Source organism: Mastomys coucha, unplaced genomic scaffold, assembly GCF_008632895.1.
Source record: "Mastomys coucha isolate ucsf_1 unplaced genomic scaffold, UCSF_Mcou_1 pScaffold1, whole genome shotgun sequence".
Lineage (NCBI taxonomy): Eukaryota > Metazoa > Chordata > Mammalia > Rodentia > Muridae > Mastomys > Mastomys coucha.
The window spans coordinates 32964620-32979336 of NW_022196891.1; the positions used below are offsets into that span (position 1 = coordinate 32964620).

Below are 14717 nucleotides of genomic sequence, written 5' to 3' on the forward strand. Positions count from 1 at the left end.
AATGATTTATGTCTCCAAGTCAGGAAGTCAGAGAGATCACAAAGAAATGACTTAACGATATTCCTTAACTCCCTGGAAAAAAGAAAGCCAAGCCCACCCTAACTCTGTAGCCGGGCAGATATCAGTAGCCTCTGGGTACAAGGAAAGAAATGAAAACACCAGACAAAGAGAACAAAGACCAAGGAAGCACGAGTTGGTTCTCTGGGAAGATAAACAAGCTCAGCCAAACTAACCAAGAGGAAGAGAAGACACAAAGTAATAAAACTAGAGATGAAAAGGCAGACATTGTAACAGATGCGAATGGAAGGCAGAAAACCTTTAAGTCTTATCTGAAAACATGTTCTCATTAAACTGAAATCTAAAATAAATGGATGAATTTCTAGGTGCATATGACCTATCAAAATTAAATCAGAATGAGATAAACAATTATAAAAGATCTAACAGTGGTGAGGTTGAAACAGCAACTAAACTATCTCAGATTTAAAAAAAAAAAAAAAAGTAATCCAGACCCAGATGGATTCACTGTTGATATTTTCGGACTCTCAAAGAAATAACTCAATACTTCTCAAACTATTCCATAAAATAGAAAAGGAAGGAACGTGGCTAAACTCCTTTTACAAAGCTAATATTACTCTGACGCTCAAAACAGACAACAGATGCAACAATAGAAAAGAAAACTACAAACCAAACTCCTGATGAGTACAGTTACAAAAATTCTCAACAAAATATTTGCAAACTCAGCTCAAGAACATTAAAAAAGATCATTAACTATGATCAAGATGGCTCTATTCCAGAGGCATATAGATGGATTAATACAGGTAAATTAATAAATATTCTAATTACATAAATGGACTCAAGGACAGAATTACATGGTCATCTCCAAAGGTACAGGAAAAGATTTTGAGGAAATCCAACAGCTGTCCACATTAACCAAGGGGCTTGAGACAGATGGCTATGGAACTATACAGAGACCTCAAAAGAAAAAATACAAATGGTTATAGACATTTTTAAAGGTGTTCAAAATCATTACCATGGACATGCCATGGCCTCGCTGTGGTGATTAGTAGACAACTTGCTGGAGTTACTTTTCTCCTCCTACATGAGCATTTACTAAAAGAGTAGCAGCTTCCCACTTAGGCATACAGCCACCCGAGCCACAAGCTTCTGGCCAAAGTTTACATTATCAGGCATGGATTCCCTCCTCTGAGTAGGCTTCAAATCCGATCTATGAAAGGTTTTGTTAGTTCCATGACTGCTATGCCACTATTGTACCAGTGGGCACACGTGCCTAGCAGGTCATGTGTCAAACTGCCTTTTAAATATCTACATTTATTCTCATAGATCTGTGCTGCTTTCAACTTTGGCAAGAGACATGCCTTTCTTCAGTGGGCAGCACTGAAGCAGAGACTTGTAACAAGGAGTTAATAAGTGACTGTTGCGTGTTCATCCCTAAATGGGCCATCTCTATAATCCTCTTCCCCAAAGGCTCAGGGAACATCATGGACAACAGGGTAGAAACAAGAGCTGGAGGAGGGGGAGGACTGCTGTGCAATGCTGCCGTCTGGACGTGACACAGCCACGATACTTGTGACCTCACAGGGTCTCTGTCACTGCTCTCCAAGCACTGAGACTGCAGGTAGGCTGTCAGTCTTGTAGCTTCAGATCTGAACTTTGGACTTGATGCTTGTGCAGCGAGTGTTGTGCTTACTAAGCCATCTCTGCAACCCAGTTTAGCTGATGACAAGCTCATGCAAGCAAGGAAGGACACCTCAGCATGCAATTTCACATTTGTTCAGTGCCTGTCCACAACTGTAAATGAAAGTAGAGCCACCTGGATCTGGTGGCACAAGCCTGTAATCCCTGTAATCCCAGCCCCTGGGAGACAGGGGCAAGAGGATCTCTAGAAGCTTCAGGTCAGTTAGGTACATACACTGAGACCTTATCTCAAAACAGAATGCATGGATGTGGGCAAGGAGAGCAGTAAATTAAGAATGAAACCAGTTCAAAGCACCGACCATAAAAATCTCCAAAAAAATGAACTCATGATCAATATGATTTTGTCTAATTTGGTTAAGCAAACCTAAGACTCTCCAATCTAAAACATGTGAGAATTATACCATCCAAGAATATTCCATGCTCATTATGCAGCTCCCTATTGTGAGTGCCCTGAGTTCTGTAATAATCTGGTACAAACTGGATTAGCCCTGAGTAGTCATTATTAATAAGTAAAACCACAGATACTGTTAGATATATAAAACTGCTTTATCACTGCAACACTTTCATTTAAGACCAGGTCTCAGTGTGGCTCAATCTGGCCTTGAACTCGAGACTCTCCCACTTCAGCCTCACAGGTGTTGAGTTCAGTTTTTACATTTTTTAAAAGTAAATATTTCAAGTAAATTGTACAACTTTAGCTTATATTTTGATTTAAGACAAATAGCCATACAAGAGCATTCAAGGACTTTAGTTTTCTGTTATTAGAACCATATCCAGTACAAGCCTACCTTATTTATCCAGTACATGACAGCATCCTCAATATCATAGGGCAGATCTGTGGCTTGAAAGAAGGCTGAATACTGTTGAGCACATGCAATTACTTTTTCTATGCTGACCATCTCTACAGTGTAAGCCATCATTAGAGTATCAATCATGGCCAAATGTGCACTCTGAAAATAGAAAAGCACAAACAATTTCAAGATTACACTTAGAAATTGCTTCATTGTAAAATATTAGCATTTTCTTAAAAACAGTAGTAAAGCCAGACTACAGACAGGTGTTAAGATAGCACAAAGCATGCTAACATGAACCACCAGGATCAGACTCATTGGATTATTCACTGAAGATCTATGTAAGATGCTCATTATCTATTCAAAGCCTCTTCTCTTTTCTCTCTTCAACGTTATAATCACTCATGTATCATCTGCAATGACATTTACAAACTCCAGCATCATCTTTGATAACCCTCATTTTCAAACCCATGTAGTATAATTTTAAAGTTCCAACTTTAAAATGTACACCTTCAATTCAGACTACAAAGTTTCACTTTGAAATAAGCAACAACAAAAAAATGTGTAACTGATTTTCTTGCTTCCAAATTTCCTCATCTAACTTCCTATGGCACAAGACTTCCAGTAATTCCATAGGCCTTTTTTTCTCTTCTTTTTCTAAATATATGAATCTGTTATATGATACTTTAAAAACCTACAAAAGATTACAAAAGCATAAGTGGTGCCTTCAGTTTGGTTTGTATTTTTACAAAAAAAGTTAATATACACTAGCTAAGTATAATGTTCACATTGTCTCTCTCTCTTTTTTTTTTTGGTTTTTCGAGACAGGGTTTCTCTGTGTAGCCCTGGCTGTCCTGGAACTCACTCTGTAGACCAGGCTGGCCTAGAACTCAGAAATCCGCCTGCCTCTGCCTCCCAAGCGCTGGGATTAAAGGCATGCGCCACCACCGCCCAGCATCACATTGTCTCTTAAAACCTTTGGCTTTACGTATAGTGCTATAGCAATGTCCTCTATGGGATGACTACTTCCTGTGGGGCTACTGGGTCAAAAGTACCTACAGTTCAAGTTCTGATAGGTAAGTTACACCATCTTACATCCACTAAGAATGGTATCCTCATGTCTAGTTCTACATTTTTAATATCTACTTTCCCCATCTACATGAAAGGCTAAGAAAATCTCACACTTGTTTGATTCTATAATTATCTGATTATTGCTAAGCATGCTTATATATGGTTAGCAACTATCGGCAATTCTTCAAATATGCCCGTCATATCTTTTGTGTGTTTCTTCCTTTGGGACACTATCTTTCTCATTCATCTGTAAAGAGTTCATCATATACTGGGTTTGCTGTTAACTCCAAAAAGAAATCACTTTAGTATTTTATATCAAAAGAGAAATATAAATGTCCCACAATGAGCAATTTAGGTTAGATCCGGCTACTTTACAGTATGTAAAACTAGTAAAAAGTAAAACAGGCAATTATGTTATCTGTATTAATGTCTTATATTTGAAATGGGAAATGAAAAGCAATGAATAAAAGTGCTTTCTACAGCATGCAAAGACACACATTAAATCTATTTATAGTTTATGTCAAGAGTTGGGATAATAAACACTAAGTATAATTACTTAAGTAGCTTTAAAACAGCCCAATTCCCTGACAGAAGAAACTAAGAACTCTTGTGTTTCAGTATTTTTCATACTTTCACTTTATGAGATAGGGGTAAGTTATGAATAATGTAACACTATATATATGTGTGTGTGTGTGTGTGTGTGTGTGTGTGTGTGTGTGTGTGTATGTGTGTGTATATATAGAGATATAGAGCCTACTGTTGGCCTTTGAGTGATACTTCAGATTTCATCATACATATATATATGTATATATGTATATACATATATGTATATATATATATAAAATATAAAAAGACCTAGAAAAGATCAACACTTAAAAAAAAGCCCCCAAAGCCAAAGGTAGAGCTTTTATGATTTCAAGTAAAAGACACTTAGTTTGCCATCTAAACACATTAACATCAGGTTGATGTTAACCAACAGTTAGCTGTTCCATACCAGGTGCTCTGTTCAGTTTCTTACTGTTTAGTGCTTTCAGGATTTGCAGTAAACTCATTTAATCTAACAACCTTCAAGTTAAACACTACTATATGTATTTTACAGGGGAAAAAACCTACATAATGGATTTGCAGCTTCACAGTCGTCAGGAAAAGCAGGCAGAACACAACCACACACCATTCTTCCAGACTTCATGCCAACAACCCATACTCCCAGTAGACTCCTATTACAATAGAAGCAACGTTCCCTTCTGAGGCCACTAGGTGGCAGAGTGAGAGACGGTATTTAGGAGCAAAATCAAAAGTACTGGTTATGAAAAACAGAAACAAACCCAGGAGAGCTCCACGTGCATCAGAAAGGATGCTGGGCTCCAAACCCAGGAGAGCTCCACGCACATCTCATTAAAGGATGCTGGGCTCCAAGGACTTTGATTTTTGGTGAGAGCTGAAGTGCTACCCAAAGACCAACAGTAAGCTCTCTATTTGTATTACAAGGACTGTATTTTTATTATCTTGAACTAGGCAAAAATAAGTTGCACATTATGTGTGAGAACTGAAGAGCTTTGGGGATAGAGAGACAGTCCAGTGACCAAGAGCTGCTGTTGTGTGTACACAGGGATCTGAATTTGAATCCACAACACCCACGTAAGAAGATGGACACGACTGCACACCCAAAACCACAGCACTGGGAGGGTGGACGGGCAGGCCCTGTGTGGAGCAGCCAGCTAGCTTCCAGTTCAGGAGAAGACCCTGTCTCTAGGGAATACGGTAGAGTGTGTCCTCTGGTTTCCAGACTGCACTCATGAGTACAAACACGCACATACTCACACATACATACTCACATACACACATACATACTCACACATACATAACACATACCCTCACAAAGAAAGAAGCTCATGGCTACATAACTAAGAGAGAAATTTAACATCAGCACTGGTCTCAGTCCCACACACTGACTACACCTCCTAAGCCCAAGCCCTCTAAAGGGCACAGGAGGAAACTGAGACTTAGATTATAAACAGGGCGTACTGAGACACACTACTGAAAAGGCACATACAGACTTCCTTTTAAAGAGTTAATCCCAATTTGTAATTAATACTTCAACATAGGGGCTGGCGAAATGGCTCAGTGAGTAAGAGCACTGACTGCTCTTCTGGAGGTCCTGAGTTCGGACCCCAGCAACCACATGGTGGCTCACAACCACCCGTAATGAGATCGGACGCCCTCTTCTGGTGCGTCCGAAGACAGCTACAGTGAATTACACTGCAGCAAGTAGGGCCAGAGCTAGTGGAGCTGGAGCGAACAGGGCTGGCAGAGGTCCTGAGTTCAATTCCCAGCAGCCACACACATGATGGCTCACAGTCATCTGTACAGCCACAGTGTACTCATATACATGAAATAAATAAAATAAATCTTAGAAAAAAAATACTTCAACATAACTTTAAGATTTGCTACTGGATCATATTTAACCTCAAAAGGTAAATGAAAAATGTTTAATGGGGCTATTCTGGATAGATAGATAAAGAAACTGTGTAGCCGGGCGGTGGTGGCGCACGCCTTTAATCCCAGCACTTGGAGGCAGAGGCAGGCAGATCTCTGAGTTCGAGGCCAGCCTGGTCTACAGAGTGAGTTCCAGGACAGCCAGGGATACACGGAGAAACCCTGTCTCAAAAAAAAAAAAAAAAAAAAAAAATTGCATATCAGTAGTCAAATTAATGCAGCATATAGTTTAAAAGGAAATAAGTTTAAGAATCATCATTTCTAAATATGACCAACATCATCAAAAGATCATAAAATTTCTGGTCTTAAACCTTAGATTAATTTTTTTTAAAGATTGGTTGATTTGATTGATTGATTAAATATACATAAGTACACTGTAGCTATCTTCAGACACACCAGAAGAGGGCATCAGATCTCATTACGGATGGTTGTGAGCCACCATATGGTTGCTGGGATTTGAACTCAGGACCTTTGGAAGAGCAGTCAGTGCTCTTAACTGCTGAGCCATCTCTCCAGCCCCAAAACCTTAGATTAATTAAATGAGCTCCAGCAAATCCCTAATGCTATTGTACTTCAAAGGAGCAAATAATTCACTCAACAAATGGGTTAATGAACCAGACAATTTTAAAATTAATAAGTATGAATAGCACATACATGCATGAAAATGTGTCCAACATCTTTAGCCATTAGGAAAATGAAAATCAAAGGTACAGCAATAGTCCATCTCATCCCAGGCCAAATAACTAACATCAAAAATCAAGTCTCAGCAAGACCGTGGAGGGGTATGTGCAAGGGAGGAGACTCATAGCACGCTGGTAGGAATGGGAACTAGTTCTAGCTACTATAAAAACTCATGCTTAGAGGTATCTCATTTACTATTCTATTGCTGTGAAGAGACACCATTACCAAGGCAACTCATAGCAGAAAGCATTTTCTTGGGGGCTTGCTTATAATTTCAGAGGGAGAGTCCATGACCCTCATGGCAGGGAGTACAATGACAAGCAGCAGGCAGGCATGGCACTGGAGCAGTAACTGAGAGCTTACATCCTGATCCATAGGCAGGAGGAAGAAAGAGACTGAGACTGGCTGGCCTGTCTCACCAAACACCAAAGCCCACCCTCAATGACACACCTCCTCCAACAAGGTCACACCTCCAAAGTTTTTCCAAGCATTCAAACATAAGCCTGCTAGGCACCATTCTCATTCAAAATGCCACAGAAGGTTCTTCAACAAATGAAAACTAAATCCCACACCACTCTGGGGCATACCAAAGAGTCAGGGTCACCTTCCTATGGAGGCGCTGTCATACCTATGATTAGTTGACCCTACTCACAACAGTCACATGACATCATTAGGATGTAGATGGGGCAGGGTGGGGTGAGAGGATGGCTTGGGGAAGCTGATCTAAGTACATTATATGTATGTAAGAATAGAAAATGTCATAATGAAAACCCACTGCCTTGTACAATTAACCTATGCTAATTTTAAAAGAATAGTGTTAGAGGTTATAAAAGGTGTCAAAATAAAAATGAACTGTAAATTCTCAGGGGAAAAAAAGCCACACTCCTGTTGAAAATTCTACAAAGATGACTGACAAATTCGTAATTGTGAGAAGTTAGAATGTTTCAGATGTGGAGCCAGATTATTTTGGACTGTCATTAGCTCCTTTTCTAACCATTCTGTTTCCTTTCTCTTTGTTGGAGAAAACAACCTTGTAGTTACACATGAAACTAACTCACAAGCTAACAATGTGTTTAGATAATAACTAAAACTTCCCCCCATTTTGCTATTACCTGTCTACATAATATACACAGTAAATGTCGTGATTTATGACTTCTTTTTTGTTTTATAGCAATAAATTTCATGAAACTGTTTCCACAATAGAACATGTTATTTATGGCAACCCCAGTCTATGTTTTTAGGCCTTAGTCACTCCGACCTGGTTTTGGATAAACACTTACCCCTTATGTGAGATGACACCATTGTTTCCTCTGACAGGATGGATGGACAGATGGATGGCAGCAGACTGTGTGAGGAGAGAGGATCTCATGCCTAATGACAAGAGCGGTCACTCTCAAACAAACGTACCCTTTAAACATTAAGCTGTTTTCACTGTATGTTATGCAGGTGACTCATCTGAATCATTTCTAAATAAGCTAAAACACTGAAATCTCAGTGGAAAAGAATACTAAGGAGTACACTTGCCAAGTGTTCATGGCTTCTTAAACTCTGTAAAAAAGACAAGCTTGGGAGCTACAAATAAGATACTATACTTTTATAGCATGTGTGTGTAAATGGACATACAGTCCAGTGTTTAAATAAACCCAAGTGCCTTTCTATCCAGTAGGAAACCCAGGTTGTCTCCATGGCTTCCCACAGAGAAGCTGTCACTCTGAAAAGGACAGCTTTTGCTGTCATTTGTCCTTACCTTTGGCAATGAGCCTAGGAAAACAAGCATTTATGATTTGCTGAGGTAAGTTCTTATGGCTTGTGATATCTTTTTTACTAGGCTTTAACTTTCAATCTTGAAAAACAAATTTTTTCTTGAATTTATTTGCTTTTCAAGTCTGTTTGTGTTTTGTTTTGTGAGACAGGTCTTTTAAGTATATCAGGCTAGGCCTAGTACTGCGGATGCCTCCTGAATGCTAGGATTACAGGCTCAGGCCACCACCACAGTCTTTTCATTATCCCTCTGATTACATGGTTGACTACTGTGACAATTTATCATTACTGTAATGAGCACCCAAGACAGTGCCAGTGGCACTGGCAGCAAGTAATAGCAGGAGCTGTGACAGACAGAACACCCTCACCCTCATGGCAGGAAAGTCAAGGAGGTCACTGGAGTTTTACTGTCCCCTAAAAGACATGCTCCCAATGACTTGAAAACCCCTCTGAACAGTGTCACCTTAGGGATCACTTTTAACACATGGACTTCTTGGAATTACTTAATGCCCAAGCCATTCACACTGTTTTTCCCCAAAAATCTATAAAGCTGCTTTGATAAGAGTACTTTTAAAACTGCTAAACAATTAGCTAACTTCCTTGGGGTTAGAGTTCTGAAATGTCTCCTTTAAAACACAAATTTTTATTAACTTTCAGGACCTCATACAATGTATTTTGATCCTATTTACCCCTACCTCCTCCCTGATGCAGTCTCACCTTCCCCAACCCCTTTGTGTCCTCTTAACAATTTCCCTTTTTAATTTAATAACATAACTCCAATGTGTTATGTATATACTTGTGGGTGTGAATTAGGCCTTTCTGACCTAGAATTAACCTAGGTGTATACAGGGGACCGCCCATCTTATCTACAGAGAAGTGTGAGGTAACATGATGTGGACGTGTGAAAGGTTACATGACAAGTCCTAATAATTGATGGCATGAGGCTGTCAATCACAAGTGTTGTATACTATGAAAAAAACTGACTATTCTTGTCAATTACTAGGCTTTCATCAGAATTTATTCAAACCACTCCTTTTGTTAGCCATTGTTTTCCCTGCTGAATGTATTTTTACAATCAAATTCAGGAAGAACTACACAAAAACTTGAGAACACTTGCTTCACAACCAATAGCTAGAGTGAGGAACTATCCAACTCAGCTCAAGGAATCCTTTAGTCAGTCCACTACGTAACTTTAGCAACAGTCTTAATGGCAGTTTGTTCACTCTGTATAGATGGTCCCTCACTCTCTATTTTAAACCTTCTGGACTCCATATAGGCACGGGTACTAGAAGACAAGTTGGTCCAGACTACACAGTGGTTAAATAGAAGATATCTGTGACCCAATACTACATACTGCATCTGAAGAAATTTCAGTAAGGAAGTGGCCTAAACAGATGCAACTGGGCTCACCTAGTTGCCCATATATACCCAGACTCATGACCCAAAGCCATTACGAAAGTGGCTTTGTTATGCTCTTACTAGTCTTTCTTTTTGCTAACATGAGTTCCTTTTAAAAGTTTGCCCCCCCACCCCCATTCCCTGTCAAAACTCTGCAGAAGTAAATTACTACAAACTATGCTGACCAGCCCTGCAGGTAACAGCGAATGTCATGGAGAAGGAAAACCACTGAACAGTAACAGTGGACTCCAGGCAGACCCAATCTGTAAGCGACTACTTCTGAGCCCTCTTGCTTCCTGAACATGATTAAAGAAGTTTCGCTACTGGTGTCTACTCAAAAATCACTTCCCCTAGTATATGTGGGCCATATACTAGAACATCTCAGCACCAAGGTTCAATCAAAATTATTGATCAGTGATTTCTTCAGAGACAATCTTCACCAAAAGAAAGAAAGGTGAAAGGTGTCAGTTATAATGTGCCGTTTCTGTCAAGCCCTAATAAACAAAAACAAGTCAGAGGGAATGAAGGAGGAAGGGAGGGAGGGAAAAGGTTGAAAGAGCTCTCTCACACATACACACACATGCACAGGCACACACACACACACCTCACTACAACCACAGTCACTTGAAGACCCACAAAGGAACACTGCAACCTCTCTCCTCTCTCCCTCTACCCCCTCTCTCTCACACACATACACACACTGAATGAATGAATGAGTGAGCGAGTGAATGAATGAATGAATGACCAGAATGGAATCACTCACATATGTGTGTGTGCGCACACACGTAAGTATAGAAGAGAGGCTAATATATCAGGACCAGAGAAGGTAACACCTATGATTCTTAATATTTGCAAAACAGTTCACATATTAACAAGATAAATAAGGAAAGCCGTGTGATTATCTCAACAAAAGGAAAAACACTTGAAAAAAATAACATCTACTTATGATTCATATACACAAACTACAAAAGGAAAGGCCATATTCATAAGTCCTACAGATAGCATTAGTCTTTGTTGGTTTTTCTTTAGTGTACAAGTGGGGGACTAGCTGTGTGCCTGTGTGAAAAGCTGATTCTAAGTGTATATGGAAATGTAAAGAAGCTGGAATAACAATTTTGAGAGAGAATAACAAAGGTGAACGGTTTGCATTACAGACTGCAAGACTCTCTGGACCAACTGATACAGGATAGTGTATCAGCCTGGGCTAGAGACCCGTCTCTCCAAAAAATAAAAAAATAAAGTGTAGCACACAAGAATGACTATCAGAGCCTAGGAAGAATGTCGGGAGAGAAAATGGAGAGACCTACTGGGTACAGAGGCTCACATGGAAAAAAGGAGTAACTCCTCATGTTCTATAGCACAATGAAATAACTGCTTGACTACTGAGTATTTCTAGACAGCTAGTAGAGGGGGACTGGTAAATTCTTAATCAAGTTATGATTACAAGAACCCATGAAAGTGACAGATGGGTGTGGAGGCATGTCTATAATTCCAGCCTTAGAAAGTGGGGACAGAAAAATCCCTAGAGCAAGCAATCTATAAGACCAGCCCAGGGATCTCTGGGTTTAACTGAGAGATCTGCCTTACTGAAGACAGTGGAAGAGTGATGATTCGTAACAACCACCTCAGGCCTCCACATGCAAATGCATCCTCTGATACTCACCCATGCACACAGGTGCCTACACATATACAGATATGAACACATACACACATTACACACACATACTAAAAAACAAGTGTGTGTGTGTGGGGGGGGAAGGTCAGTAAAGGGATGTTAATTTTCCTACCATAAAGGAATGATGAATGTCTGGAGCAACAGGTATGCAATTATCTTGAACCTGTAATTATACATTGCATTTATATATCAAAATGGCATGCTTGTCCCACAAACATATACAGGTACTATGTGTCAATTCAGAGCAATTTTTCAAATGTGAATAAGCATTTAATTTTTCATCACAAAATTTCAAATAAAATATATACCTCAAAGTAATCTAAAAGTTTCTCAAGGAACATTTATTTTTATAGGTTTATAGCTTGCTTATATGTTTGCAACTTTGACAGAAGCTTACTACATAGGACTACAATCTAAGTAAGAAATAAAATCTAAAAATACTCTTTAGACTTAGTTTTAATCATTTAATCAATTAATACTTTAAGGAATTAATGAAATTTCCAATGAACCAATCAGATATGTTAACATGTTAACAGGAAAAACTCACCATCCAGCCCACAAACCAGGGGCTCTACTCAAAGCTCCTGAGAGCAGACTGCATGAACACATCACAGCTTAGTGTGTTTTCAAGAATACACTCAATGAGCTGAGCAAGTTTCTGTTTGTGACAGCTTATACCCAGCACTCAGGCGTGTCCAGCACTGCTCAGCTAACTGCTGCTACCTGTGCCCACAATGTGAAATGGCACCATGTTCTCTCCCTGCACAAGATGACATGCCTACTGCATTTTAACTAGCTACATATGCTGTATTTCTAAATGTTTGTGTTCTATAGTTTTCCAAATTTGTAAGTTTTCCAAGAATACTTGCTTCCAAGTCAAAAATTGTGCCTCAAACCTAAAAATCTAAAACAAGTTACAAAGGTTACGATATTTTATTAAAATAAGCACCAGCAAAAGTGGCAGTGACCCTGCACAACCTGGAGAGGAAGCTGGACCGGTAACTTCTTCCAGGCCACTGTGTGGCATTAGCTCTATCAGAAGACAAGATGGAGGAGTGACAAGAGCTTTGTGTGAAAGAGGACTGAAGGTCACTATGTGTTAATTTCAGAAGCTCAGAGACAGTGAGCGATGAGGAGCTGTGGTGGTTTGAATGAAAATGGCCCCCACAGGGACACAGGGAGTGCCATTATTTCAAAGTATTTTTAAAAATGTGGCCTTGTTGGAGTTGGTGTGGCCTTCTTAGAGGAAGTGTGTCACTGGGGGTGGGCTTTGAGGTTTCAAAAGCCTAAGCCATGCCCAGCATCTTTCTCTTAGTGCTGCCTGCTGATGCAGATGTAGAGCTCTCAGCTCCTTGTCCAGCACCATGCCTACACACACATGCTTTCTGCCATGACAATAACTGTCTAAACTCTGAACCTGTAAGTCAGCCCCAATTAAACGTTTTCTTTTATAGGAGTTGCCGTGGTCATAGTGTTTCTTCACAAGAACAGAAACTCTAACAAAGACAGGGGCTATAATCCTCTACCTCAGCAAAACAGAAACCTTTGAGCTCTGAGCCCAAGCGTTACAAAGCACAGCTAGACTGCATCCTTTTGTTTGTTTGTTGGAAGAGTGATATGATCTTACCAAATGTGTTTAATTCTTAAAACCTCACTAATATATCAAATGTTTGTTGATTTTGCATCTCCTTGGCTAGGCACTGAGAATACGGTGATAATCATGACCCACAGGTCTGTCTTCACATAAGTGATTCTATGTAAAAGCAATTTAGGGTTAACCTCAGCTGGGTGGAACAATTGTAGAATACTATTTCTTCTTGAGGAGCTTCACTTTAGCTTCATTCTATAGGAATACGATGAAATCTACTAGGGACCTTACCTTTTCTAACAATTTTTTAAGTTAAAAAAAAAAAGGCATACAGTACCCTCTCCTGGCCTCTGGGAAACACATATGCATATGGTGCACAGATATACATGCAGGAAAAACACCTCCACACATAAAGTAACAAAATAACATTTTTTAAGAGTAAAAATCTGGGTACAGTAACAAGGATCTGTAATCCCAGCTCAAGGGGAACAGAGACAAGCCAAGTCCTGAGAACCTGCTTGCCAGCCAGTAGGTTCTGTCCATCTCCAAAAAGAAAGGACATTGTGATACTGACTTCTGGCTTCTACAAAGGAATCACAGACACATACAGATACTGGCAGACACTGACTCACATGGGCTAAGGGGCTAAGACTAAAGAATATCTCATTCTTGAGGGGTCTAGAATGGTAAAACTAGGGGGCTATTTGCCCCCTAACTTCTAATTTTTAATTACCAATTAACTAATTAAGTGTGACATACTGGCTGGGTTTTTTTCCCTAGTCCTGTCCCTGTTTGTAACTTCTTTATTTCCCAACTCTGAGAAAAAAGAAATTCATCTCCATCCCACAGCCCTTAAGAAAGGCCTCTTGTAGGCTCAGACTGCAGTAAATCTCCCACTAGCCTAGACCCTAAGCTCTACCTTCAGTATTGCAGAAAACAGCCCCGGTTCCTGAAGCAGCTCTCCAGCTCCTCAGTGTCTTCCACAGTTGAGGCCCCAGCAAACTCAAACACCTGAGTGACATTCCTTCCCGGTCCCAGCAAAGCAACTTTCTGAAACACAATTCTGACTGTCCCTCTGTGGGATTAAACCTCCATTCTGTGTGAGTCTGTCTCACTTCCAGAACACCACATCTGTCACAGCAAGAAGGGCCACTCAGGCCGTGTCCATCTACTGTGAGGTGCCACTTCCTGTTATCTCCCAGTATGGACATGATGCTAAAAGCTACAGCTCAACACTGCCTCACATTCCCACACACATTATCAACATCACACCCTTCATTTCCCTACCTAGTAAATTCCCTCACACGTTTCAAAACTTGGCTCAAGGGCTGGCAAGATGGTTCAGTAGGTGGAGGGCTTGTCGCGCAAACCTGACTGCCTAGTTTGATTTGCAGAACCTACCTAAAGGTGGGAGGAGAAAATTTCACAACGTTGTCCTGATCTCTACAACTATTCACTCTCATAGTCTTTTTCTCCCCAAACACACGCATGTAAGCATGCATGTGTGCGCACACACATATATACACAGTCACATACAGTC

The 14717-nt window shown here is 40.0% G+C and overlaps 1 protein-coding gene across 4 annotated transcripts in view; it reads right to left on the minus strand.

The window, feature by feature from the left end:
- The window catches only part of Camsap2 (calmodulin regulated spectrin associated protein family member 2), a 74906-nt gene that overhangs the window by 30335 nt on the left and 29854 nt on the right, over nt 1-14717 (minus strand). For all 4 annotated transcript variants that reach the window (XM_031384038.1, XM_031384035.1, XM_031384041.1 and 1 more), the window contains exon 3: nt 2505-2666. In XM_031384038.1, the coding sequence (XP_031239898.1) occupies nt 2505-2666 (162 nt within the window). The remainder of the gene's footprint in view (nt 1-2504; nt 2667-14717) is intronic.